Here is a 24,426-nt window from a genome sequence, read left to right on the forward strand (position 1 = left end):
AGTTTTTGTCTTATAGTGAGTGACAGTGACTGCCTGTACATGGGCATGTTAAATCACGAAAGTCCTCTGACTTTCTGGTTAACTTAGAAGATGTTACTCAGTAATGCAGCCTTACTCCTGAGTCAACAATCAGTAATTCAGAGGATCATTTATGCAGTTTCACAGTTCATTAGACAGTGAGATGCTAGCCTTCCTGACACATAAGAGCCTTCTTTTCTTCCTTCTTGTTAATTCTTGGACAAGTCCAGGGAATCCGTTGAGTTTCTGTAATGAATTATCACATAGTAATATGCTCAAGTGAGTTAAAGTTCTGCACTTGTGTGTCTGAGTGAAGTCAAACATTGACTTTTTGGTATCTTTCAGATCCTTCAGGGCGTTGACTGACACTGAAATGGTGTCTTGAAGGTTGTTTTGATTTGGTTTTAGTTTTTTGTGTTTTTTTGTTTTGGTATATTTAAGTAAGGAAGTAACTTGTAAATGTCCATAAACTCTGTCATATGGAGTATTCCTCTAGGAATTAAAGTCTGCAGTTGCTCATTCTTAGGATTTTTCTCCAGTTTAATTTCTCAACAATTACTGGGAAGACTGGGCAGTTGGCCCTGTAGTTACAAAAGAGAATAGAACATGCAGCTTCTACATGATGGGGGCCTTGGGCGGCTGATGGAGGTGGGGGAAAGTGGGGCCTCTGATTTGGTGTCATGTTTGCCAAGGTTAGTTTCTTATTGCTCCAGGGGATCTTGATACCGTGCTTCTTCAAATATCAGTAATAGTTTTTATCTTTCGCCAGATGTGATCCAGAGAACAATGGAAGTACTGCCAGTGGAACTGAGGCAAAACAGAATGACTTGTAACAGAGTCACTGTCTTGTGCTTGTCTGTCACTTCCTCTCTTTGTAACTTGTATAATGAAATAATTAGTTAGAAGTGAGTGGTAGAAACTTGATGGGTATGCCAGCCATCATGATTCCTCAGATTTACATAGCAAATTAATGGCATCTTCATACTCTCTTGAATTTAAAATGTTCAGTTTCATATTCAGATACTTCCGTTCATCAGATTATCAGATTCTTATGACAAGTAACTTAAGAGTTTTCTCCATGTTATCGTGGCCACAAGACTTGATGTTCATTATGTGAGAGCACTTGCGTTGTCTTCATACATTTTAGTGTGCTTTAAATGTCACTAATTAAAGTCAAGTGTAGAAAATAAGTTGCCACTTATATATCTGGAGCTCGCAATATGTTAATCAAGTGGAAAAACAATTAGGTTTTGAATCGTCTCCCATTTGTTTGATTTTACAACATTCTGTGCTTGGGAGAAATCTCTCTGAGGCCTTTTTTTCCCTCTGCCTGACCTAAATCTCTTCATCTTTTAAGATCCAGTGGAAATTCTGCCTGAAGTTTAACCTTCCTCTAATTTATAGTAATTCTTGTCCTAAGTCAGATATCTTTGTTATTTTTCATTTCTCATGTAGTTTAATAAATGTTCAGGAAGATTATAAGTTGAGGTCAGGACTATGGCTAGCATACCATGGGACTCATTAGTATAGGCTCAGTATATTTTTCTACTCTGAGCCTAAAAAAATTGGCTACATTATTTATATTTTATAACTCGTAGGAAAGGAGATGCCAGAACCTGCTAATAAAAGAAATTTGCTGTTAATTTAGACATCTACTGACTCTAGCTTCTATGCCTCTAAACAGATAAATCTTATTTTTCTCCAAATTGTATTTTCCTTTGAGCTGTATATTTTGAGATCTTTGCAGGCCTTAATTCAGTCACTTCATTCTCCTTTACTGCACAAAGTATTTCACTGTTTGAAGAAATTATAAGTTCTTCAGTCCTGTGGACTAATTTTAACAATAACCAAAAACTCATAGTCTTAAAAAAAAAAAAGTAAAAATAATAATACAAATATAAAAAAATAGAAAAGTGGCTTTCATTTGAAATGAACATTTAGATTTTTATTTTTCCTAATCCGAAGCATTATAATGGGAGAAAAAGTTTTGTTTAGAGTGTTCTATTTGTGGAAAGAAATCAGAATTTTACTTGAGACACTTGCTTGAATAAAAAAGTAAAACAGTGTGGAATACAAAACAGATGTTCCCACTGAGATTTTGTTTTGCCTTGAGGATACTTAGTGTGATTTTGCTGGACATTGATAATAGAACACATATCACCACTTGATTTTCTTTCTTTTTTTTTTTTTTTTGAAGTCTGTATTCCCTTCTTGTTCGGTGAGAAAAGTGATATGACTTACTGATGTTTCCATGTGAATCAGAACCAGAGTCAACCGACTTAGCAGGATTTCCAGCTTGATTCTTAGCTCTCTGAGCAGGAGTGCCTCCCTGAGGAATCAAAGATAAAAACAATACTTTCTTATAATAGAAGATCTTTATTTTACAGATACAGCTGAGGTTTATTAACCCACTGAAAAATTTAAGACGTCTTGGAATCAAAATGGTAACTGATATCTTTTTGGATTGGGAGTCCTATCCATTCAGAACAGAAGAAATTGATGCAGTATTTCATGGTGTAGTTTGGCCCCAGGTAAACCTTGATTTCCACATTCTGCCCAGATACCATCTGCTTTTTCCTTTATTACTGCTTTACCTGCACAGTCTACACACAGGCATGAACGCTTATCCTGGCCTTTTCTGTCATGTCAAGCTTTTCTTTGTTTCTGGAAGTTTTAGAACACTTTTCTTTGCTTCCACTACCACCAAAAGCTCAAGAGCTAGTTTCTGTGGTATAGTAGCATTTATACTTAAGGCTAATTTGAATATGACTGTGTCTCTTAAGCAAATGCCATATAACTTTTATAGCACCTCACATGGTATGCCTCTGGGTTTTGACAAGCATGAGGAAAAACACACCGGGATTTTTGTTGCATGTTTTCTTGTTTGATTTCTCTGGTTGTCCACACTTGGTGATGATAACTGGTGTAGTTATAGCTAAGACTGTAGCAGAGACTTGATCTTAGGCACAGTTGCTCACTGTTCAGTTTATCCTTTAAATATTAATCTCTATCTCTTGGCTCTTTTATCCTCGTGTGGCTTCTGTTCTTGTTCTGCTTTTTAGTTGTTTGATTTTTTCCTTCAAGTCTGTATATGTTCTTATCTTGTATTGTTTTTATTTTGTATCTAGATCAGCAGGCTTGGATCTGAAAGTCAGTATTCTCCTACTCCTCTACTGAAACTAATTAGTATCTGGTGCAGAAATGCAAGGTAAATTTTTTTTTTTGTACCTTTAAAAATGGCAGTGTTTTAGACTAATCTAGTCAAAACGAATAAAGGGAACTAACAGTGTCATTTCTGCTCTTTCCACATAGTGACCTATGTTTAGTGCAGTTAAAGAGAATAAAGTCATTGAATTTCAAAATCCATAGTTTAAAGAAAAGTGCATTTGCTGAATCATAGGTGTAGTGTGATCCAGGAAGAATGCTTTTACATGTGTATCTATGTATAAATATAAAATGAAATAGAAAATCAGTAAAAGCTGATTTGTGATTGGCATTCTAGTCTTTTTCTCAGTTCCCACTTAAAAAAAAATTCATAGGTTTCCTGGATTTTATAGGTCATTTTCTTCTATTCTTTATAAAACGCCATCTAAATTTGCATGCAGCACTCATGGTCACAGATACAGTATCCCTTTATGGCCATTATGAGCCATTAACAGAACCTTCATTGACTGATGGTTCAGAGATGCTTTGTTACAAAAACTAAATGCATATTTACTGAAGAGTGATGGAAGCAGACTTGTTTGTCCTATCTAGTTTGAAGAACAAAAGATAGAATAAAGGAGAATGTGTTTCATCATTGATTCAGTGATGTTAAAATCTTGGCATCAGTTTACAAAATTGGGATCATACCGTATAGCTATCTTTTGATTTTGTTTTTTCATGTATATTGTCATGAACATTTCCCCATGTCATTAAATAGTCTTCAAAAACAAACCGAATACCTTGATATTGTCTTCCTCAGGAAAGCCTATTTTGTCTTTACTGTCAGAAGGGCTCTTTTAATTCCCAGTTGGATAAAGCGATTTCATATCTTGTTTTCTCATTGGACATTTATAAGCAGGACTTCATAGGCATACTTGAGAAACGTTTTATGGTTGTATCATTGTTACACAATTAAGGTATGAAGGACTTTCACCGAAGAAGGCTTTACAATAGTGATTCCGTTTTTATGTTAATTAGGTCCTCATCAAGGATAGAGCCACGTCACTGGATGCCCTTTCATTCTCTGCTACAGTTTCTTTCTCGTTGACAGTAGAGATGATAATAAGTAAACTGTCTTGTTTGGTGCCTGCCCACACTGTCCCCAGTATCTACTGGACAAACTTGTATGAACATAACCTCTTAGAACTTTTCTTTGAGTTTGTCAAGATTAAACATGTTCAAGTGCTTGAGCTCTTTTTCCAGTGATGATGAACTGGTAAAGCAAACTATTTGAATTTTTTCAGTTTGACCTTCCTACTGATTGTTAGGATCGCATCTCTTGCTGTAAAACAAATGCTGGTTGATGTGTAGCTAGAAAGCTTTTGTGTTCCCTTCTCTTTGGGGCATTGTTTATCTGAGGCTTTCATTATTGGGGATGGGTTCATCACCTTTCCTTTCACAAATGATCCTAATCTGAATGTTGCATATCCTAGATCAGCAATTGTTTATTTGACCTGTGGTCTGTTTTCCTAATTTTCGTGTTGTAGTACATTGGTTTTTATGTGAGTGTATAAACATTTACCGGAGAAGGCGATGGCACCCTACTGCAGTACTCTTGCCTGGAAAATCCCATGGATGGAGGAACCTGGTGGGGTGCAGTCCATGGGGTCGCTAGGAGTTGGACACGACTGAGTGACTTCACTTTCACTTTCCACTTTTATGCATTGGAGAGGGAAATGGCAACCCACTCCAGTGTTCTTGCCTGGAGAATCCCAGGGACAGGGGAGCCTGGTGGGCTGCCATCTATGGGGTTGCACAGAGTTGGACACGACTGAAGCGACTTAGCAGCAATAGCATAAACATTCACATTCTAGAAGGCTTATAATTGAAAAATAGCCTGTCTTTAGTACATTTTTCTTAGAACTAGCAGTTCAGAGCTCAGTTTTACCACTTATTAGCTTAGTGGCTTTGGACAGTTCTGTTTTTGCATCTGTAATGTAGAGATAAGCATACCACCCTAACGGAGATGTTAGGAAGATTAACATATACATAAAAAGAGAAATATATATAAAGTGCCAAGATGATATGAGAAATACACATAAAGTGTCAAGATAATACAATGTTTGTATGGTGCCTAGAATTATAATCCATCAAATTTTAAAGTAATTTCCCTTCTGAGCTTATTAGCAAGCATTCATCTGCACACATACACATATATCTTCATTAAACTGAAAATCCATAAGGAACATGTTTTTAGAAGTAAACATATTGAGAAAGAAGGTGACTGTTTCAATGCTTCCTCTTGCAGATATTTCTGTTTCCTGGCTAAACAGAAACCTGGGCACCCAGAATGTGATATCCTGACCAATGTTTTTGCGATTCTCTCAGCAAAGAACCTCTCTGAAGCCACAGCTAGTCTTGTGATGGAAATAGCCGACGACCTTCTTAGCCTTCCAGATTTTGAACCCTCAGAAACAGTTTTGAGCTTGCCGGTGACAGGATGTGTATACACAGAAAGTGCAGATGGTATGTAAGCTGTACAGAGCAAAAAGGGTTCTTCTGCTTTTGAGGTATCATTTGTACTCTCAGAACGAAAAAGTCAATAGAATCTGATTCTTCAGGTAATCTAGGCTATTAAGAGAGTTTCTCTTCTCTAGGAATTAATATCTAGATTAATTAAATACCTAATAATTCAGTTTATATAAACTGAATTTTCTTTGCAGTAGTTAGAAATTCAGATTATTTACTCTCCAGAAAGCTCAACTGTCCTCTAGGACATTATCGAATGATTTCCACTGTCATGTCTCTGAATTCTTCTTACCATGTTATCCTAACAGTTCTTTTAGTGCTACTGAAAGTGGTTTAAATAAAACCTCAAGGGTCTCATATTGGATTTTCAATTTAGATAATGATAAAGGAAGCCTGGGGTACCACAGTCCATGGGGTCGCAAAGGGTCAGACATGAGTTAGTGACTGAACAACAGCATAGATGTTTTAACTAAGAAGAAATTTAGTTAATCTTGAAGGTTGAAATGTATGAAAGCTTCATGGTAATTGAGTGCCTGCCTTTTCTGGCATTGAGAAGATATTGTACAGTTATCTTTTAAGAGTGCAGTTAATTAAAATCAGTACGTTTACCTATATTTCAGAGTCTATCACAATAGGAGGACGATTAATTCTACCTCATGTACCTGCTATTCTCCAATATCTCAGCAAAACCACAATAAGTGCAGAAAAGTTAAAGAAGAAGAAGAATAGAGCACAAGTCAGTAAGGAACTTGGCATTCTTTCAAAGTAAGTGGTCTGTTGGTTCTTAAAAGGTAATGTTACCACTTGTGATTTTAATTTTTTTTAATTATATTTGGCTTTTCGTTTGCTTTAGCAGGGTAAAGGTTAAAGGTTTTAGGTTAAACCTAAAAAGGTTTTCAGTATTTTAAATGTCCTCCAGTTTTAAGTTTATGTAGAATTCGTTTTCTTTGCTGGAATAGACCTTTTATAGCATCTGTCTTTATTATAAAATATAACAAGAGTTTTCAGAATTCTAAAGTAGACTAATAGATTTGCTTTATTAGCCTTTGCATATTTTGTTCAATTAGGATTTTGAGTTATGTGAGATCATAAAGTTGTAGTTTTTTAGTGGGATTGATTAAAGTAACTAACTTAAAAGAGCAGGTTGCTATGTTTGTTTTTTTTTAAGAGTCAAGATCTTGTAAGGATTTTTAAAGATTTTCTTAAAAATTCTCTATATACTATAGACCTGGTAGTAGGTAACTGTGATTTCTATAAAGTGTCTGGTTGGTAAATCTGAGTGCACAGAATGATTGTGTCTTTTTTGTAGGGGGATGGAACGTGCCATGTGGATCGTAGTTCCCTGACTAGGGATCAAACCTTTGTCCCCTGCAGTGGAGGCACGGAGTCATAACTATTAGACTGCCAGGCAATTCCCCCAGAATGGTTATATCTTAAACTCTAAATTGTTACAGGACTTAGTTGTTGAAAGTTTATTTTTTCTGTTACTTTGAGCAACAACAGAAAATGATGTGTTAAATCTTCCAGGAACTTCTTTTAAATGTTTCGGTTATACTAGTGTATTTCTAACTTACATAGAACGGGAAACCATACCAAATATATTTATTACATTTTATCATAGGCTATGTGGTAGTGAGACGATGATGATTATTAGCACCAGAAAGACCAGGTCTTTCAAACCCTGCTCTGCCACTTCCTTTCTGTGTGGCATCAGTTTCTCTGAGCCTCAGTTTTCTCTGGGCAAAGTGGGGTTAATAATTCCTCATTATATGGCTTTTGTGGAAGTTAAATTGAAATGTATATAAAGCCTAAAGCAAATCTTGACACTTAAAAATGTTATTTCCTTGCAAAATAAGCAGTTACCAACGCACAATCCGGAGAAGGCAATGGCACCCCACTCCAGTACTCTTGCCTGGAAAATCCCATGGACAGAGGAGCCTTGTAGGCTGCAGTCCATGGGGTCGCTAAAAGTCAGACACGACTGAGCGACTTCACTTTCACTTTTCACTCTCATGCATTGGAGAAAGCAGTGGCAACCCACTCCAGTGTTCTTGCCTGGAGAAGCCCTGGGATGGGGGAGCCTGGTGGGAGGCCATCTATGAAGTCGTACAGAGTCAGACACAACTGAAGCGACTTAGCAGCAGCAGCAGCGATGCACAATCAGATGTAACAAGAACAATGGAATGGTAGCCACCAACCTGAAGATGGAAGGAGAGTGGGCACTGTTCAAAAACTGAATTAAACTTTGTACACATGTTCACATAGTTACAAGCTACCTGGGTCTTCCCTCGCTGATGTTTTTCTACAAAAAGTTTAACTTCTTGGGAAATATCTTACATGTCTTCCTTACCTATCCCATTTGTTTTTCCTTCTCCAGGATCAGCAAGTTTGTGAAAGAAAAAGAACAAAGTTCTCTGCTCATTACACTGCTCCTGCCGTTCCTCTACCGTGGCAGTGTTGCTCAGGTATGAATTCACAGCGGTTATTTGTCTTTGAAGTGACAGTTTATTATTAGGTTTATTTGTGAAAAATAATTTTATTGGTTAGAGTCTGTGAGATATTTGTCTCAGAGTATTTGTGAGAAGACTTCATAAAGCAATATAAAACTGAAAACAGGGGAGAAAAATTGGGACAGAGATGAATGAGGGCAGGTAAGAAAGTGAAGATTTCATCATCTACTATTACAGTAAAAGTCTCACCTCTTTGTTTTCCTTTGTTTAGCTTCTTATCCATTTCAGGGTTTTTCTCCCCTCTCTGGCTTTGATCAGTCACAAATCTGGAACCTGAGGTGTACATTGCTCTTAAATGTGAATGATAGTGATCTTAAATATGAATGGCAAGCTGAATGAAAAGTCAAACTGTTTTCATATTCACTTATATTCACACATTGCTGAGAGTCTCTGGTATGATTTTCAAACCCTAATTTAGCCTTTAATTTTTAGAAGAGTCTCCCCAGTTCTCACACTCATTTATAAAGCCTTAGTAGTTATACTAAATGACTCTTACCGTGTAGCAGTTCAGTTTTAGAAGACCACGCATTTCTGCACAGCTGAAAGTGTGTGTTTTTTTGTCAGCAAGTTCATTTTCTTTGTTTCTTTTTTGACTAGAAAATATAAGAAATTATGTTTTAAAACCATGCATATTTTCTATTAGAACTAAAGGAAGAAACTGTTGGTGGACACTATTACGGGTTTTTGATCAAGTTAAAATGTAAAGAACTTTAAAAGACCATAAAATAACTTTCCTAATTACTACTACTTTTACTTGTTACACATATTTATTTGTTTTCTGTGCTGTAATATATTAAAAACAACATGGCCAGTTTTCTGAACTACTGAAATATTATTTCTCTCAATGTTATTACTTCTTAAGGATACAGAAATTGACATTCTGGTGACAATACAAAACCTGTTGAAACATTGTCTGGAGCCTACAAGCTTCCTCAAGCCTCTAGCAAAACTCTTCTCAGTTATTAAGAACAAATTGTCAAGACAGTTGCTTTGTGCAGTTTTCAAGGTCTGTAATACTCATTTTTATCCTAAATCACTCCTTTTCCAAAGATCACTATAACATGGAATGTATATTAGCAGCTTTCTTGGTACCAATATGATGTTTTCATGTACTTTTGAGTGCAGGGAGGGAATCAAAGAGGATGGGGAGCAGAAAAGTTAAGGTTATATTCATTAATAATATACTGCTTTCATTCCTTTTAGACCCTTTCTGATTTTGAGAGTGGATTAACATATATTACTGATGTTGTCAAGGTAAGAAAGAAAATCTTAAGTCTCTTTTGCTTCAAAACTGTTATTATTTTCCTTATTTAAGATTTATATGCCTTCATTTATATGGTTTCACTGGCATTTCTTATAGCTTAACGCCTTTGATCAAAGACATCTTGATGATATCAACTTTGATGTTCGCTTCTCGGCGTTCCAGACCATTACCTCTTACATTAAAGAGATGCAAACTGTAGACATTAACTACCTAATTCCGGTTATGCATAATTGTTTCTATAACATGGAGGTAGGTTTTTTAATAGTAAAAATTTATGGATTATTTTTTATTCTTTTGACAGTACAACCGTATAACCTAATTTCTTAATTTGGTTTTTGAGAGGGATGGGATTTTTAGTATAAAATTTCTTTTAGTTGCTCAATACTTAGTTTAGCAAAGACCATACTGTTACTCTCATGATATGAAAGGCAGATATTTTGAAAAAAATAATGTATGTGGAAGCACTTTGAAAAGTCAAAAGCTGTGTATTAGAATGGGAAAATTCACAGACAGAAAATAAATTAGTGGTTCTCAGGAGCTGTGACGGGAGAGAGAAATGAGGACTGAGTGATTGTATTATAATGGGTACAAAATTTCTTTTGGGGATGGTAAAGATTTTCTAAAATTAGCTAGTGGTTTTATGGTTATAAAACCTTTGGAATATACTGAAAACCATTGAATTATACAACTTAAAAGGGTAAATTTCACAGTGTGTCAGTTACCTATCAATTTTAAGTTAAATAGCCATATTACTTGACAGTTTCCCTCTTTTATTGATACAGTAGAGATAAAAAGGTTTGGAGCTATATATTAAGTGCCATGTTGCTAAAATGAATTAAATTTCAAAAATAGGGAAAATGAAACCCTTGCTTAATAGTTAACTATGTAGTGGTATCAGTAATCTTCGGTGGTATTTTATTGTTATTTGTCAAATATTAAGGATTAAGTAATAGAGGAAAAAGTAATCTCCCCATTTGGGGCTCATTTTTCATATATCAAAGTTCAACATGCAGCATTCTGAATCACTGCCTCGTTAGCGTAGTAGAGAATATTTTTCTACACTTACAGCCTACCTTCTTTATAAATGAACTCTGGAGCAGCTAACCAGAATGACACCAGCCAACTCTGTCATTCTAACTGAACGGCTGATTTTGAATATTGAAACTGGCTTTAGGGAACCTTTTATTCTCTTTGCTTTGAGAAATAAAGCTAATTAAAAACTGTATCTCATACTTCAATTAAAAGTGGGGGGAGGGGGGAGAAAAGCCATGATGTACAAAATACCAAATTTCAAAAGACAAAATCAGTAATTTTACAAAAGAACATATCATAGTATTTTCTCAAATAACCAACCCTTTTCAGTAAGCATGGATTTTCCAAGTTGCTTACTGTGTTCCTCACACCCCTATATTTGTTCTTCCTTAAGTGTGAAGTGCCTGTGGGACATTTCTTAGTAGAGAGTTTTATACAGAAGAGTGGCTAAATGTTACAAGCTCTTTCAGTAGGGAATAATAGTCCATATTACAGTTATTGCACAGTATAATTTGGGCTTTTTCCTGTGTCCAGTTAGGAGACATGTCTTTAAGTGATAATGCAAGCATGTGCTTGATGAATATCATCAAAAAGATTGCTGCTTTGAATGTCACAGAGAAAGAATATAGAGAAATCATTCATCGTTCTCTCCTGGAGAAATTGAGGAAAGGATTGAAGAGCCAGACAGAGGTATTGAGGGTTGCAATTAAGTACTTGTTATCTGTGGGGTTTTTGTTTGTTTGTTTTCCTGTACTTCTGCTATAATTTGTGGAAAAGCAGTCAACGTTAGTACACTTAATTAAAATACCTGATTGTATAAATACTCACCAGACTTTTAACAGGGGAGTGGGAATGGAGAAGAGAGTAGTCATTTCTAATTTTATATAGTTTGTTTTTACATTGGCAGTGTTTTACTTTTTAAAAAAATTTAATGACTTTTTGGTGTTTCTTTGTATTACTTAATCAAATTCTTAAAAAAATTTTTTTTTCTTAACTTGATATTTGCAGAGTATTCAACAGGATTATACCACACTGCTTTCCTGTTTAATTCAAACCTTTCCAAATCAACCAGAATTTAAAGACTTGGTTCAGCTTACTGACTGCCACGATCCAGAAATGGACTTCTTTGAGAATATGAAGCACATTCAGGTAGAAGACAATTCTGTTTTTTCTTTCCCCCTTGTCTTTGAAACAAACATTTCAACGGTTCTCATTTTAAAAGATATATTTTAATTTTCCAAAAAGTTTTGAGCTTCTCATTTCTTGGTCTTTGTGGTCATCAGATTTGCATAGCACATGCTTGTTTGCTTGGTGGTATCACAAGCCATAATAATAGTGTCACCTTTCCCTGCCATTTGCTAAGAAATTTAAATGCTCTGGGATTCATTGGTAAAGAAATGCTATGCATTATGTCTCTGGAAACAAATCAAGGCACAGGTGTTTGCTCATGTAACACATGGACTGTATTTCACTCTTTTAATCTTTTCATCGAAGAGGAATGTGATACTGAAATGGAGCTGATTGTTGGTGAGCTCATTCAGTAACTAATTTATATTTTATCTAACTCATAGATCCACAGAAGAGCAAGAGCCTTGAAGAAACTGGCAAAACAACTAACGGAAGGCAAAGTCGTGCTGTCTTCTAAATCTCTTCAGAATTACATCATGCCTTATGCTATGGCACCAGTTTTTGATGAGAAAATGCTCAAGGTAGGGCTTTAGCTGTAGAAGCCAGTAAATTTTTCCCTGTACCATGACAGAACTTCTGCAAAGTGTAGGTGGGGTTGGTGGCATCCATACTGATGTTGTTCACCATAATTAGAGACTTAAAATAGTTCTTTTAAAGATAGATCTTATAAAAGCCCTTAAAATTGTACCAGGTACATGCTCTGAAAATGGTGGCTATTATTTTATGTTCACTATTATTAGCTCACAAAGGCTAACCACAGAATATTTCCTTTCACAGAAATGATCACATCACCAAGATGTCATACTTTTATTTTTGTATCATAGGCCTTAATTCTCATTATTTTCCCAAATGGCTTGTAAGAAATGAAATAAAACAATAGCTACCTTTCTTCAGCACTATACCAGATTTAATCCTCACAATCTGATAATCACAATTCTGATTTAATCCTCACAGCAACTCAACCCTATGGGGTAGGGTCTGTATTGCTATTTTATAGGAGAATAAACTGAGAATAAGTGAGGTTATATAACTTTCTCAGAGACATACAGTCAGAACCTATATTTGAACTCAGAATATCTTCAGGTATATACTACGTATGCCTAAGAATGGGTTTCCCTAGTAGCTCAGACAGTAAAGCATCCACCTGCAATGCAGGAGAACCAGGTCAGGAAGATCCCCTGGAGAAGGAGATGGCAACCTACTCCAATATTCTTGCCTGGAGAATTCCATAGACAGAGGAGCCGGGCAGGCTACAGTCCATGGGATCGCAAAGGGTCGGACCCAGCTGTGCAGCTGACACAGTGCCTAAGAACAGTGCCTGCACATGGTAAAGACTTGATAAATATTTAAGTCTAATTGACCTAATAGCAGGATTTGTGACTTGATTATATGATTTTGTTCAAGGATAGGTTTCTTCTGTATTTTCAGGATGTTTAAAGAATTTTTTTAAACTTCCTAAGTAGGTAAAAGAATGAGTCCCTAAATTCTAGTTTAAGCACCTCAGGGATAGAGGGCAGTAAAACAGGAAGGAGGTGTAGGTGGAAAAAATAAACTGTTTTAGCTTTGGTTGATATTGGTTTGGTATACCTTTCTATTGTTTTTAACCTATTTGTGATTTTCACTTTTACTTTTAAAGTTGGTTTCTTATAGGTAGCGTATATAGCTGAATCTTGCTTTTTTACTCAGAGAATCTCTACGTTTTGATTAGTTTTAGACCATTTGCATTTGATGATTATTAATATGGTTGGGTTTAAATCTATGATCTTATTTATTTTCTATTTGTCCCATTTTTTCCTCTCTTTCCTCCTTTTCTTCTTCTGTTGGATTAACTGGATATTTTTTTAGTGATTTTATTTTACTTCTGTTGGCCTGTTATCTTTGTGCTGTTTTTGTTTCATAAGTTTTACCTGTATGTTAGCTTTAAACCACATAATACACTGTTGTTTTTGCTTCAAAGCATCAGTTATCTTTCAAAGAGATCTTTAAAACTAAAGAAAAGATCTTTTGTATTTGTTTCCATGTTTATAATTCTGAGTGTTCTTCATTCCTTTGTGTGGGTCCAGATAATCACCCTGTATCATTTTACTACTGACAAGAAGACTTTCTTTAAATTTTTTGTAGTGCAGGTTTACTGGTAATGAATTCTTTCAGCTTCTGTTTGTCTTTTCTCATCTTTGTTTTTGAAAGATAATGTTTCTAGGTATGGAATTCTAGTTTGACAGGTTTTGGATTTTTCCCCCCTAATACTTGAAGAATACTTCGAACTGACTTCTCGTTTATACTGTTTCCAAAAGAAGTCGCCCTTTGTTCTGAGTGGAGCATCTCTTTCCCCCTCCCACCCCCCACCCATTTTTCTCTTTATCACTAGTTTTAAGCCTTTTGATTATCAGGTGCCTTATTGCCTTACTGTTTTGTGCCTGAAGTTTGCTGAGCTTCTTGGATCTATAGATTTGTAGTCTTTGTCAGACTTTGAATTTTTTGCCATCACTTTTTCAAAGATATTTTTGGTTCCCCTTCTTGTCTTTCGGAGAAGGCAGTGGCACCCTACTCCAGTACTCTTGCCTGGAAAATCCCATGGACAGAGGATCCTGGTAGGCTGCAGTCCATGGGGTTGCTAAGAGTCAGATACAACTGAGCAACTTTACTTTCACTTTTCACTTTCATGCATTGGAGAAAGCAATGGCAACCCACTCCAGTGTTCTTGCCTGGAGGATCCCAGGGATGAGGGAGCCTAGTGGGCTGCCATCTATGGGGTCACACACAGTCAGGCACGACTGAAGCAACTTAGCAGCAGCAGTAGCAGCTTGTCTTTGGAGATAACATCATATATTAGGCTATTCCAAATTGTCCCATATCCCATAACTCACTGAGGCTTTTTTTTTTTTCCTTCTGGGTTTCAGTTGGTTTCATTTTTCTATTACTATGTCTTCAAATTCACTAGTGTTTCCTTCTGCCATGTGTAATCTACTGTTAATCCCATCCAGTATCTCTTCCCTCAGAATTGTCTCTTCCATCTCTGTAGTACAGTTTGGGCCTTTCTTATGCCTCGCATGTGTCTCTGTAACATGCTCGTGCTTTCCTCTCCCTTCTTAATCATATGCAGTACAGTTGTATCAGTTGTTTTCAGGGCTGTGTCATCTGTGTCATTTCTATGCTTCTGTTGTTTGATTTTTCTTCTTACTAGATTTATTTCTCAGCTTCTTTGTATGCTTGGTAGTTATTTATCAGATGCCAAACATCATAAATTTGACTTTGCTAGGTGCGGGGTATTTTTGTATTTCTCTGAGTATTTCTGAGAATTGTTTTCAGATGCAGTTAGGCTACTTGTGAGTAGTCTGGTCCTTTTGAGGCTCACTTTTAAGCTCTGTTAGGCACAAGTGGCCCTTGGTGTGGTGCTCATTTGAACCTGCCACTGAGGTACTAACCTTCTGAGTACCTGAATACCCAGTCCTCCGTGTATCGTGAGGGTTTTCACTCTGGCTGAGAGGAACATGAACTGTTCTTGTCCCTGTATGGTCTTTGATGGTTGGTGCATCTTTTCCTTTTTGGTAGTTCTCTCCTCATCTCTTCCTTATTCAGAGTGTACTGGTCAATTCTCAGCTGAAGCTTAAGGGGCTCTTTCTCTGGGCAGCTTTTCTCTCTGAACTCTTCTCGCTGGTACTCTGCCCTACGGACTCTAGCTCCACAGCCTGAGCTCTGACCCCTTAACTCAAGGAGATACAGGTCTCTTTTGGGGTTTCTTCTCCTGTGCTATGGCCTGACAGTCATCCCCACACAATCAACTGAGGGTAGTTATAAGGCTCACTTTATTTGTTTATTTTCTGTCAGGGGTCATTGTCCTGTACTGATGTTCAAAGTCTGAAAATTGTTTGATATATTCTTCTCTACTTTCCTAGTTAAGGTATGAGAGTAAATCCAGCTTCTCTTCTTCATGAGGTCTGAAAGAGTTGTCTCCAAAGCATTGTTCTTATGAGTGCTCAATAGTGTAGTCTATAGTTAACTTTAACATTTATCAACTTTTATACCTTGAATTTACTTCACAGTTGTAGGCTTGAACCTATAAAGGAGGTCTGAGTGAAATAGAGTCTAAAATGTGTTAAATCCTTTAATGAAAGGAAGATATCATTTGAAATTGACAGAAGCTTTTCCAGAGCTAGAGGAAAACTATTTAACATAGTTTGGGCATTCTTTCCTTTCTATAATTTCTGATCACCTGCTATCTAAGATTTTTATTGTACCAAGTTAGCTGTGTGTGTGTATTTTATTTGCAAATACTTACTCTTACTAATGCCCTTGATTTGTTTTACAGCATGAAAATATAACCATTGCTGCCACAGAAGTCATTGGAGCTGTTTGCAAACGTCTCTCTTGGTCAGCATATGTATACTACTTGAAACATTTCATTCATGTCTTACAGGCGGGACAGATCAATCAAAAGTTGGGTGTCAGGTATGGCCAAACTTCTTATTTTTGTTTTGTTTATGAAATGTAAAATTTTGATTCCTTTCTGAAATAACCTTCGTATAATCCCAGTTTACTTTTAATTTGTATCAATGAGGTGATACTAAGATTTGTTAAAGTGAAAAAATACCTAAAATAGGAAAAAGTAATATTAATTTTTAGAAGTCTAACTTCTTTTAAGAGTCAAATGATATTATTAATCAAATGAATGGTTCTGTGAAATTTTTTTTTAACAGTTTGCTAGTGATAGTGTTAGAAGCATTCCACTTTGACCACAAAACTCTTGAAGAACAAATGAGAAAACTTCAGAGTGAAGAGGGTAAGTTTTTTAAACTTTCTTAAACCATAATTCCTTCCTATTCTTCTGTTATTTATTATTATGAATTAAAGAAGGCAAAATTCAGCTTAACTCCCTTTTTCTGCTCTTGTAGCAGTGACCAGTGAATGAGTCAGGAGGAAGTTAATATGAATGGTTTGAGTAGTATTCTGAAAACTTGTTTAACAATAGAGAAGTCCAGTCTAAAATGTATGGGGCAAAAATCTGAGCTAAAGGTTATTTACACAGAAATTCTCATTTGTCTTCATAAGAATCTTACTAGAACCTTAGGTGTTACTCCATATTTTTTATATGAGAAATTGAGATTTCAGATATAAAGTAACTTTCCTAAAGCTGCACAGCACGTAAACAAAACAAAGACTAACATATAGCTGTTATTTATTAAGGTCAATGAAGTGTCAGAAATGAGATTTTATCACATTTAATACTTATAATAGCCTTGCAAGTAAACCATCTCCAGTTTACTGGTGAAGAATCCAGAGCTCACAAGAGTTAAGTTAATGGACTGTAGTTAGTCATGGCTTGTTAGCAGAGCCAGGTCTGGACTTGCCCCACCACACTGCCCAGTTTGAATCCTGTAATAAGGGATGTTTCTGCATTAGCCCTGTTGGCCTACATTCATGCTCAAGAATGTAGGTTTTTGCCAACATCCACTGGATCATCGAAAAAGTAAGAGAGTTCCAGAAAAACATCTATTTATGCTTTATTGATTACCCCAAAGCCTTTAACTGTGTAGATCACAACAAACTGTGGAAAATTCTTCAAGAGATGGGAATACCAGACCACCTGACCAGCCTCCTGAGAAATCTGTATGCAAGTCAAGAAGCAACAGTTAGAACTGGACATGGAACAACAGACTAGTTCCAAATCGGAAAAGGAGTATGTCAAGGCTGTATATTGTCATCCTGTTTATTTAATTTACATGTAGAGTATGTCATGCGAAATGCTGGGCTGGATGAAGCACAAGCTGGAGTCAAGATTGCCGGGAGAAATATCAATTACCTCAGATATGCAAATGATACCATCCTTAGGGCAAAAGCAAAGAGGAACTAAAGAGCCTCTTGATGAAAGTGAAAGAGGAGAGTAAAAAAGTTGGCTTAAAACTCAACATTCAGAAAACGAAGATCTTGACATCTGGTCCCATCACTTCATGGCAAGTAGATGGGGAAACAAAACACTGACAAACTTTATTTTCTTGGGCTCCAAAATCACTGCGGATGGTGACTGCAGCCATGAAATTAAAAGATGCTTGCTCCTTGGAAGAAAAGCTATGATCAACCTAGACAGCATATTAGAAAGCAGAGACATTACTTTACCAACAAAGGTCCTTCTAGTCAAAGCTATGGTTTTTCCAGTAATCATGTATGGATGTGAGAGTTGGACTATAAAGAAAGCTGAGTGCCGAAGAATTGATGCTTTTGAACTGTGGTGTTGGAGAAGTCTCTTGAGAGTGCCTTGGACTGCAAGGAGAGCCAACCAGTCCATCCTAAAGGAAATCAGTCCTGAATATTCATTGCAAGGACTGATGCTGAAGCTGAAACTCCAATCCTTTGGCCACCTGATGCGAAGAACTGACTCATTTGAAAAGATCCTGATGCTGGGAAAGACTGAAGGCGGGAAGAGAAGGAGACGACAGAGGATGAGATGGTTGGATGGCATCACCTACTTGATGGACATGAGTTTGAGTAAGCTCTGGAAGTTGGTGCTGGACAGGAAAGCTTGGTGTGCTGCAGTGCATGGGGTGGCAAAGAGTTGGACACAACTAAGCCCCTGAACTGAACTGAACCACAGTACTTTGGAAGCTTTAGAAACCTTTTTCCCAGCCTCTCCATGTGTTCCTCAAGTACCCTGTACTTGCTATTCCACTCTTTTTTATAATTATCAGTTTACTTGCCTCTATTCCTCATTAGACTAAACTGTAAGAAAGTAAAAAGAGCCGTAACACTGTCATTTACTTCTGTTTCCTCAGTCTTTATCGTGCCCTTGTATTTGGTGATTTTTGTTTATTAGATGTTGCTAGAAAAGACTACTTAACACAACTGTGTTGTTTCCTTATCTAAGTTGACTTTTGTTGTTTACTAAACATAGATACCCCAGAAGCGATTGAGTTGCCAGAGCACGAAGCCATGGAATTAGAGCATATGGATGAGGACGAGAAGGAGGATGAATGTAATAAGACTTTGTCGGACAAGAATGAAGAGCCAGAGAACCCTGACCCAGCTGTTTATGAAGGGACAGCGGCTAAGGAATCTGAGTGTATCACAAAGTCCATCTCCTCCCTTCCTCGGAATAAGGAAGAATTGGAGAGAACAATTAAAAATATCCAAGGAACCATAACTGGGGACATCCTGCCCAGGCTCCATAAATGCCTGGCATCTACGGTAATCATTCTGTCTGGGACCCAGCAGGTCTTTTTGAACTTGGGTGTCTGTGGGGCCATATCAGACTGAGGCTCCTAACTGCGTGGGTTGACATCAGCTTTTGGATTTTCTTTTTTTCTACATTTCACGTTTCACTTTCCTTCTCTTATCTCCTCATCTTCAGATTCCTCTCCTGCAGCTAAGGGAGTAGTGATCCTTCTTCATGATCATTTTGATACCAGTAGATAATTTTTCAGCTTCAAGGTTGTAGTGTTGGTAGGTCCCTAATCCATTTATTTTTGTTTCAGTTTATTTATCTATTTTCTTACAGACTAAAAGAGACGAAGAACACAAACTCATAAAATCGAAGGTTGTGAATGATGAGGAAGTGGTTCGAGTTCCTTTAGCTTTTGCCATGGTTAAACTAATGCAATCCCTTCCAAGAGAAGTTATGGAAACTAATCTGCCAAGGTATGTTATGTGACAAATCAGAAATTGGTTCTTCTTTTTTGTTAGAGGAGCACTGTCACAGTTGGCTGTAATTTAGAATCCTAACTGGAATAATTTGGATTATGAGTAATTAGGAAACAAAAGGATATTTGTATTTTTATTTGTTTCTGCTAATTAGATTTTCAACTCATGTTCTAGTATTTTGCTGAAAGTGTGTGCCCTCCTCAAGAACAGAGCACAGGAAATCAGAGACATTGCACGCAGCACTCTCGCAAAAATAATAGAGGATCTGGGTGTGCATTATCTACAATATATTTTAAAAGAATTACAGACTACACTTGTGCGTGGCTATCAGGTAAATTGCATCATGCATTTTATATTCAAATTGGGTTGGAGTTCACATAGTTGCACTTTGAACACTAAGTCATGGTACTTTGGGTCTATCTTTTGCAAAGTTGATGTACTAAGAGTGCAAGCAAGAATATTTAAAAATTTCTAATCCATATTTTTAAAAAATCTAGTTTTTAAAAAGCCTTTTTATTTTTTGGAAGAATCTGGATTTTCTCTCGAATCACTTGATACCAGGTTTTCTATTCCGTGAGTTCTTAATAAAATTCCTGTTGAATGTATTGCCACAAATGTGAACAATAAAAATTTGTTTTGAGTTGAAACATACATGTCATGAAGTTAGTAAGAGCACCAGGTGGGATGCAGAGCTCTCTGAGTAGTTACCTGGCTGTCTTGCTGCTCCTAAATGTGGGCCTTGGACACGTGGCATCAGCAACACCTGGGAACTTGTTAGGAGAACAATCAGGACCTTAGCCCTGACCTATACAATCTGCATTTTTAAAGATCCCCAAGTGATCGAAAGTTTGAGAAACACTACAGCTTGTTTTTCTGAAGTAACCAGCCAAGACTCCTGGTAGAGTGGTTGCTCTAGGTTACCATAACTATACTTAATTTTTAATAATTTGTTTAGAGTCAATATTTTACTACTTCAAGTGGAATGTAAAAATACAGATCCCTTCACCCTTCCTTTGTTTAATAGTTGTTTGTGTATTACTTCACCATATGTTGAAAACTTATCAGGCAGTGTTAGGGCTGTTTTGCCTTGTTTTGTTTTGATAGGTAAGAAGTAGACTTCTTCAGATTCAGAGAGAAGCATGCTCCGCAGACAAGAGTGTGGGCCACTGCAGACAGCGAGTGCAGCGCAGAGTTTTGTTTTTAAGCCTCAGATTCTTATTGTTTCTACTGCTTTTTCTTCATTTCTGAATTTCCAGATTTCTTCTGCTATCATTTCCCTTTGGTCTAGACAAGCATGTAGGACACGTGTGGTGGCGGCAGACCCTGTTTGTTTTCTTTGCCTTGTGACTGTCTTTGTTCCACCTTCTTTCCTGAAGGACATACACTTCCGCATTGACAGCTATTTCTTTTCCTTTCAGCACTGTGAAAATGTCATGCCGCTTCTTCTGGCCTTTCTGATAAATTTGTTCTTCCCCTCTGAGTAACACGTTATTTTTCTCTGGCAGCTTTAAAGGCTTTTTCTTTTTCAGCAGTTGGATTATGAACACAGATTTCTTTGGTTTTACCCTGTTTGAGGTTTGTTGAGCTTCTTGGTCACTTTGGAAAGTTTTCAGCTGTTATTTCTTCAAATACTTTTCTGCACTGCATTCTTTCTTGTCTTCTGGGACTTCAGTGAACTGTATATTAAACTTTTTTGAAGGGTCCCATCCATCCCTGGGGGCTTCCCTGGTGGCTCAGCGATAGAGACTCTGCCTGCAATGCAGGAGACCCAGATTTGATCCCTGGGTCAGGAAGATCCCCTGGAGGAGGGCATGGCAATCCACTCTGGTACTCTTGCCTGAGAATTCCCATGAACAGAGGAGCCGGGCAGGCTACATTCCATGGGGTCACACAGAGTTGGACACAACTGAAGCAACTAAGCAGTAACAGCGTCCATCCCTGATGCGTGCTGCACATTTGTTTTTCAGTCTTCTTCCTTTCTGTTTAGATTACATAATTTCTGTTGATTCATATTAGTTCACCGACTCTTTCCTCTTAATCTCCATCCTGCTGTTGGACCCATCCAGTAAATTTTCTTATGTCAGTTATTTTTCTTTTCACTTCTCAAGTTTCCTTAGTTCCTTATATCTTCTGATTCTTTGTTAACACTTTATTTTTCCATGTTTCAGATCTCCAGCTGGGGCTGTTTCTCCTACTTCACCACACACTTCCCACAGCTGTAACCACACAGAGGCTAGGCAGTGGCAAGTTGGAGAGGAGAAAAGCAGCTTGTGGGCCCACCCTTTCCAAATTGCAGTCCCACTGAAGGAAAGGAAGGTCTCCCTGCAGAGTTGTGGCTGCTGCAGCCCCTGTGTCTAGGCCACTGCCACCATCACCACAGGCTCCTTGGGGTGTTGGAAATGAAGAAAAGAAAAACAAAAACAGATTTCCTTATTCTCTTGGAACATTCTTGAGTTTTCTCTCCTATTCCTAAAGCCACAGGACTTCTCATAGACTTCTCTGAATCCTAGCATGATTTCCATATTGGCTTGGGGATAGCCATATAGAAAACAGGGGTAAACTGATTGGAAGTTTGGTGGTACTTGCACTCTGGTGTTCTTCCCCAGTAGTGGTTCCATGCGTCCAGCGTCTTCAGCAAACACTTTAAATATATTAAAGGTACTTAAAGATCGTAAGTGGATATATATGAAATTATGCCTTTAAAATACAGTCTGTATATTGACAGCCAAGTGTATTTTCTTAGCACATGGTCATTACCTGTTTACCTTGATAACTTACAGCAGTGGGAGCAGTGTAGAGAACGTACTCTGTGTATACTCTGGCACCATCTGCTTTCAGATCCTGACTTCACCACTTCCTGTTCCTATAACCTTGGGCAAGTTGCTTGACCTTTTTGTGTCTCAGCTTCCTCAAGTGAAAGCACTGATGCTATTTCTCCTACACCATAGATAGAGTGAGTGAGGAATAAGCGATATAGTACATGTGAGTAGTAATACAGTGTCTAGCCCATAGTAAGCTCTAAGGAATGCTAGGTGTGATCACTGTTAAGGGCAGAAACTTGTTTTCTTCGTGTAGGCTCCTTAATTCAGAGGTTGGTTTTTAAAAGTTCAAGACTTGTGCTGTTCTTTATGGACTTCCTAGGTGGTGCTAATAGTAAAGAACCCTCCAGCCAATGCAGGAGACATTAGAGACTGGGTTCAATCCCTGGGTTGGGAAGATCCCCTGGAGGAGGGCCTGGCATCCCACTCCAGTATTCTTGCCTGGAGAATCCATCCCATGGAGTCAGACATGACTGAAGCAAATTAGCATGCATGCTGTTCTTTATAAATGATTGGCCTGATTTGGTCACAGTGATAGACCCTATGCATGTGATGTGTTTCTGAGTATCTTTTCTACAAAGTGACCATTTGGCTAAAGGACTTTAGACCCTGATATAAGTATGTGTCATTTAGCAAAGCTTCCTGCAATGCTGACAGATAGATAATCAGAGTGTACCCTTTGCAGTCCTCCTGGATCTTGTTCTTCCTACTGTGGTGGTCCTGACCATCTGTGCTCTTCTCATATATCTCACCTCAGGTTCATGTGCTGACTTTCACTGTCTATATGTTGCTGCAAGGCCTCACCAACAAGCTCCAGGTCGGGAGTTTGGACTCTTGTTTGGATATAATGATTGAGGTAAGATTTGGAGAAAGGAATTCTGATTTTTTTTTTAAGAGTTCAAAGAACACAAATCATTTCACAAAATAAGACACAATAATAGCCTATAAACAAACATATAAACATATAGTAAATATAAAACATAAACATGAAAATAATGTACTATCTCACCTCTTAGGCTGGAAGAGGTTTATAAAGCTAAAATTCAAGTGACATGAGATGGGTGCCCTGCTGTAGGTCCTGAGTTGGTATAATCAGGTGTGATCTGGGGTTTGTACAAATGTATATTCACCAGAGCTGTATGTATAATAGTGAAAAATTAATAACACTCAACTTTTAAAATTGGATAATACAGTAATTTGGAGGGTGGGTTAGAAAGACACTAAGTTTGGCACACAATCTTGTTTATACATTAAAAGTTTAGATACTGTGTTTTTAAATGAATTAATTTTGATAGTTAAATATCAAATATCATGAGACTTTCTTAAAGGGAAATTAAGGTATCTTTTGCTAATATCAAAAAAAGTCCCTGTTTGTATGTTATATAGTTATATATGTAAATCTGTGTAGTATTCTTTTGTTTTCCATTGGTATAAATCTTGAAGTGTTTCTGTAATTGGTCTCTAAGCTACATTGGAAAAAAAGTGGAATCTAATAGAAATTAACCATAAGCAGAGACTGCTTTTGTTGGCATATCTTGCTTGAGTGTACATAATTACCATCTAGCTTTTTCCTTTTAAAGATTTTTAACCACGAGTTGTTTGGTGCCGTTGCTGAAGAGAAGGAAGTAAAGCAGATCCTCTCCAAGGTCATGGAGGCACGAAGAAGCAAGAGTTACGATTCTTACGAAATTTTGGGCAAGTTTGTAGGAAAAGATCAGGTTACAAAACTTATCCTTCCACTGAAAGAGGTAAAGACTTGAATGTAATATAGGGAATCACCACCTTTCAGTGTCTTGAGTTCTTGAAAAGAGCCTTGAGCATTGCGATTCACTTTAGTACTAAGAACACGAGTACCATGTGTCTGGCAGCCCTGAGATGGGCATTCTGATCCAGGAGTCAGATGTGAACCATGAGATGCAGAAGCAAGGGCAACAGAAATTGAATTATAGGTGGATTACACAGCTGAGTCCCATCAGTAACTGAGACTAGCCTTTGGAGGGAGACTGCTGCTCCCAGATTGCCAAGAGGATGAGAACCAGCATTTATTGAACATATCACTGTGTTCTTAGCACTGTGCTTCATTATGTCTTCTAATCTGCACAGCCATCCCTGAGACTGACAGTACTTCCATCTGACACACGAGAAAATTCAGGCTCAAAAAGGTAGAAAGAAACTTGAATAAGGAGAAAAGCCAGGAATTCATGCCAGATCTTTCTGAAGCTGGAATTTCAAAGCTCACATTCTTTCCATTTTCATTCTGCCTCCTATTGGGCAGGGACTGTAATTTACC

At 37.3% G+C, this 24,426-nt stretch overlaps 1 protein-coding gene across 1 annotated transcript in view; it reads left to right on the forward strand.

Moving 5' to 3' along the window:
* The window catches only part of UTP20 (UTP20 small subunit processome component), an 87,538-nt gene that overhangs the window by 45,012 nt on the left and 18,100 nt on the right, over positions 1–24,426 (forward strand). Inside the window, exons 28-45 of the mRNA XM_012174896.4 lie at positions 2,406–2,549; positions 3,147–3,226; positions 5,471–5,688; positions 6,312–6,456; positions 8,069–8,156; positions 9,064–9,207; positions 9,405–9,455; positions 9,562–9,714; positions 11,032–11,187; positions 11,506–11,646; positions 12,069–12,206; positions 15,995–16,134; positions 16,383–16,465; positions 18,572–18,864; positions 19,175–19,314; positions 19,492–19,648; positions 22,894–22,992; positions 23,717–23,884. Coding sequence (XP_012030286.3) covers positions 2,406–2,549; positions 3,147–3,226; positions 5,471–5,688; positions 6,312–6,456; positions 8,069–8,156; positions 9,064–9,207; positions 9,405–9,455; positions 9,562–9,714; positions 11,032–11,187; positions 11,506–11,646; positions 12,069–12,206; positions 15,995–16,134; positions 16,383–16,465; positions 18,572–18,864; positions 19,175–19,314; positions 19,492–19,648; positions 22,894–22,992; positions 23,717–23,884 — 2,538 coding nt within the window. The remainder of the gene's footprint in view (positions 1–2,405; positions 2,550–3,146; positions 3,227–5,470; positions 5,689–6,311; positions 6,457–8,068; positions 8,157–9,063; positions 9,208–9,404; positions 9,456–9,561; positions 9,715–11,031; positions 11,188–11,505; positions 11,647–12,068; positions 12,207–15,994; positions 16,135–16,382; positions 16,466–18,571; positions 18,865–19,174; positions 19,315–19,491; positions 19,649–22,893; positions 22,993–23,716; positions 23,885–24,426) is intronic.

The sequence above is a fragment of the Ovis aries genome, chromosome 3 (assembly GCF_016772045.2).
Source record: "Ovis aries strain OAR_USU_Benz2616 breed Rambouillet chromosome 3, ARS-UI_Ramb_v3.0, whole genome shotgun sequence".
NCBI lineage: Eukaryota > Metazoa > Chordata > Mammalia > Artiodactyla > Bovidae > Ovis > Ovis aries.